The 4134-nt window shown below is 39.5% G+C and overlaps 1 protein-coding gene across 1 annotated transcript in view; it reads right to left on the bottom strand.

The window, feature by feature from the left end:
• The window catches only part of lgr4 (leucine-rich repeat containing G protein-coupled receptor 4), a 32392-nt gene that overhangs the window by 14468 nt on the left and 13790 nt on the right, over positions 1-4134 (bottom strand). Inside the window, exons 3-4 of the mRNA XM_014026067.1 lie at positions 1456-1527; positions 907-978 (exon numbers count right to left, since the gene is read on the bottom strand). Of these exons, the coding sequence (XP_013881521.1) occupies positions 907-978; positions 1456-1527 (144 nt within the window). The remainder of the gene's footprint in view (positions 1-906; positions 979-1455; positions 1528-4134) is intronic.

Here is a 4134-nt window from a genome sequence, read left to right as displayed (position 1 = left end):
TGCTGTGTAGCGTTCACACAGGAGTCTGATACAGGTCACATTTAAAATGTAATGTGAACGTTCACACAAAAAGATCGGATTTTTTCAGAAAATCGGAACTGAGCATTAAGACCTGCGGTGTGAACATAGCCTAAGTTAAATTCTTCAGCAGGTCGGGAAGAGCTTTGCAGAGTTTTAGTTGTTTTTAATGGCCTGAACTTGTGTAGCGCTTTATCAAGCCCAAGGACTCCAGAGCTCTTCACACTGATTGTGGTGAGCTACATTGTAGCAACAGCTGCCCTGGGGCAGGCTGACAGAGGTGAGTCAATGTGTTAATCTAGGTGGTCCAATTATTCAAAATATGTCAAACAGCAACAAAACAAGAATTTCACCAACTGCTAYAAAGAATCAGATGCTTATCTGATCGCCAAAACACAAACCTATACAGCATTATTCATGTCAACCTCAAACTAAAAGCTCATCCTCTTGACTACAAAGTGTTTTCTGCACCAAATGTTTAGAGTTTTACCCTCATTATTAGATAAGCTGTTCTGTCTTATCACCACTGTTGTTTCTTTTTGTTATCTTTGTTGGTGACTGAGAAGAACACAATACAAAAATCACAAGGAACTAAAAAGAGAGGTTTTGTTTTATAGTGTCTATTTCTCTACATGGTTGAGGTTTTATCCAGTTGAGCCACTTACAACCAAAACTATCCAATCAAAGCTTCCGACCAGTTTGGTGACATCAGCAAATCTCACAGCAGCTTCTTTAAAAACCCTAAGTGCTTCTTTAATGGTGTTAATGTGAAACAGGTAGCTTCATTTGAAAATTGAAGTTTTTTTTCCTGAAACACTATACCCCATAAAATCTTATGAGGTCATTTATGTGTGTGTGCATGTGTGTGTGTTGCAGCAGATGGCTTACAGAGACTGCAGTGAGAGAAGGTTTTTCAGTGCTGCACTGGGCACAGATTTAAGTTGATTGTTCTGCAGCATCCTGGAGGGGAAAAAAAGCAAAATTTTTGATTATAGAGACAAAGTGACAACAATTTTTAATGATTTAAAAAAACATTTTTAGTTAAAATGCTTAATTTTAGAACAGGTGGTGGCACCATTAGGTTTTCAGATAAACCGTAAAACTCAGTAAAGTCTCAAACTGTCACCAAGCTCATAAAGGAAACAGGACTTTGAACCTTTGACCTATGTGACAATCAGCAGGGAATTGGGAGCATTTTATGTCCCTCTCAGTGCAAATAAACATATCCAACTGTAGCAGTGTGTACGGCCTCATTTTTTAAAATTATTTTTAAGCATCTTTTTTATTTTGTTCTCTGTTGGAGAACCACAATGTCACCACAAACTTCTGTTTACTCTCTCTCCAGCGCGTGGAAAACTTCACAATCTCACAGCTGTAGGTGTAGGTGTGTGTGTGTACACATGTGAGCTGACATTGGCTGGGTGAGTGTATGCTTACAGGACTTTGAGCTGATGCAGTCCAGACAGGGCGTCAGGGTGGATGAATGTCAGGTCATTCCCTGCAAGTCGTCTGGATGAGAAGAGAAAAAGAACGATTCTATTTAATTATTAACTTCTCTGATTTTTTTAAAAAAGAAAAATTCAGAAAACTGAAACTTCTTGTTTCGAAGCTGCGAGGTACAATTTGGCTTGAAATAAAGAAACGCATCAGGTGGAGAGCTTGGCATCAAGCACGTCAGTGGCTTAAGTTCCAGCTCTTAAACTGAATGTGGGACACGGGGTGTCAGAGACATGTGTCTTTGCCATGGCCTGTCGTCACTTCGTCTGTCACCCATAACAGATTAGAGCTGGATATCCCCTCCTTAGATCCCATTTTGAGCAACATCTGTGTCCAGTCCTTTCAGAGCAGGTGAAAAATTCACCTCTTCTAAGTTAACACAATCTTTTTATCCCCTCTTCATACGGTCTCGCCTTGTTACATAAATCAGACGGCAGCGTCGGTCAGTTTACAAATTATTTATGACTGCAGGGACACCTCCCTTTCCTACTGAGTACAGGAAGTAAATAGGAAACAGGGGTGTAAATAAGCATGGGGCTAGCTGACTGAGACATAGAGCCCACATCCACTATCTTGCTTGAGAGATTAGCAGCAGATTTATCAGTGTGCAACATGAGTCAGAACAGGCTGAGTTCCCAGCAGCAAGAGCTGCTATGTGTCGGGCTGAAAATCAAGACCCACTGTGTTAGAGGGCCACTTGTGCGCTACGTTATCTTAAAGCTGGCTATTTGATGGCATGCCATGAATTTTTAAAAATTAGAGTGCGTCTATGCTGTCGGAAAATTATGGAGCAAAAATCTGCCTGTACCACATAACCACGAGCCAGAATGAAAGAAATCACTTCCTAGTTAGTTCTAGCTGAGGTAGATCTTTGATATTTGACTTGCAGGGGTGTTTTACTTGTTTCCCTGCTCTGACACACCTGATTCAATCCTTCAATCAATGATTTAATTACTTCTTCAAGTACAAATCAGGTGTGCTGGAGCAGAAAAACATCTAAAACACGCAGTATGGTGGTTCTCGAGAACAAGGATTGGAAACCCCTGGTCTGTGCCGTAGTTGCATATCAATACTTTTACATATCCAAGGTATGCATTTTGTTTGAAAACACCAATAAAAACCGATTTCTAAATTGTCACATGTAGATGAATTTGTAGGAATAGTACAACCAACTCCTTGACGGCGCACACAACTCAGAACTTGCCGTGACGATCATAAACTGCAAATTACTGCGTACAAACAGGGTTTGACAAATCTTTCAGTTACCCTTCAGGTTTCACAACATAAAGTGCTTCTCCTCTTACACCTTAGAGCAAATTCATCGCAACTTGCCCCGGGGCTTTCCTGGCTTTCATTGTAAAGAAAGGTAAAATCCTCTGCTTGTGCAACACCCCTCCCACACTTCCAAGTCTGTCACCAAAACCTTTCGAGAAGGAAATAAATTAAGTAAATTCATAAATGAGGAAAAGCTTTGTCCTGACAGCGACATATGAATAATTTACATTTGTTTGAATAAACACAAGGTCTAAAAAAATTGTGTAAACTACAAATGTAGTCATACCTATAAATACGATTTTTGATCTGGGAAACCACAACTTGTAAATCCAAAGTAGGACCCCTCCCCCGACCACATGTTCCAACATGCACAATGCACACCTTTTCGAGGCATTGTCAGCTACGATGATAAGCCTTTAAACTTCAGTGCATTTCAGTAAACCTGATGTATTTATGTTTTAATGTAAACAAATAAAAATAGGACTGAGATGTAGGGCCCTATGATTTCCACAACATGGAAAATGCAGACGGAATCACAAAATTGACAAAATGGAATCCAGTATAAAACACAGAATTTGATCATTTGGGGTATTTTGGACGCTGCTGCTCCCTGCACCTGCCATCATCTGGTTTATTTATTTAATTACTTTTTCACTTTCAAGGCAACATATTTATCTTTGTTTAATTTGAGTTTAAAAGCATAAAATGCCTGAGAATTAAAGGTTCTAGGGGGTTAAATAAATAATTTTCTTTTAATAATCAGCTGTTGTACATTATAGGTTTGTAGAACCATCATTACGGTTGACAGAGGGGGTACTATGACTAAATGGCTCAGGGGGTACGCAAGTCTAAAAAGGTTGGGAACCACTGGTGTCCTGATGCATCTCAGTAATCCAGGTAAAAAAATCAAAAAGAAAAAAAATTGTATAGATCCTCTGCACGGGTTCTTCTTCAATGAAACGTTTTGTCTCTCCTCCAAGAGACTTCTTCAGTCTGAGAGTTTCAGGCAAAATTCAGGCTTTTAAGCACTGCCTCCATGTCACATGGAATCGTCATTTGGTCATCATGGTCAGGGAATTTGACATGGTCATTTTTCCATGTCACATGGAGGCAGTGCTTAAAAGCCTGAATTTTGCCTGAAACTCTCAGACTGAAGAAGTCTCTTGGAGGAGAGACGAAACGTTTCATTAGAGAAGAACCCGTCCAGAGGACCAATACATTTTTTTATTTTTACCTCTTCCAAGTTCTGCTGTACGGAGGGCCAAAACGGACATAATTAGAATTAAAAGCAGAAACATTTAAATGAACCTCTAAATAAATAAATATGTTTAAAATGCACCAAAT

Source organism: Austrofundulus limnaeus, unplaced genomic scaffold (assembly GCF_001266775.1).
Source record: "Austrofundulus limnaeus strain Quisiro unplaced genomic scaffold, Austrofundulus_limnaeus-1.0 Scaffold5, whole genome shotgun sequence".
Classification (NCBI taxonomy): domain Eukaryota; kingdom Metazoa; phylum Chordata; class Actinopteri; order Cyprinodontiformes; family Rivulidae; genus Austrofundulus; species Austrofundulus limnaeus.
Note: the sequence above shows the minus strand (reverse complement) of the source record. Positions and strands in the feature narration are given on the sequence as shown.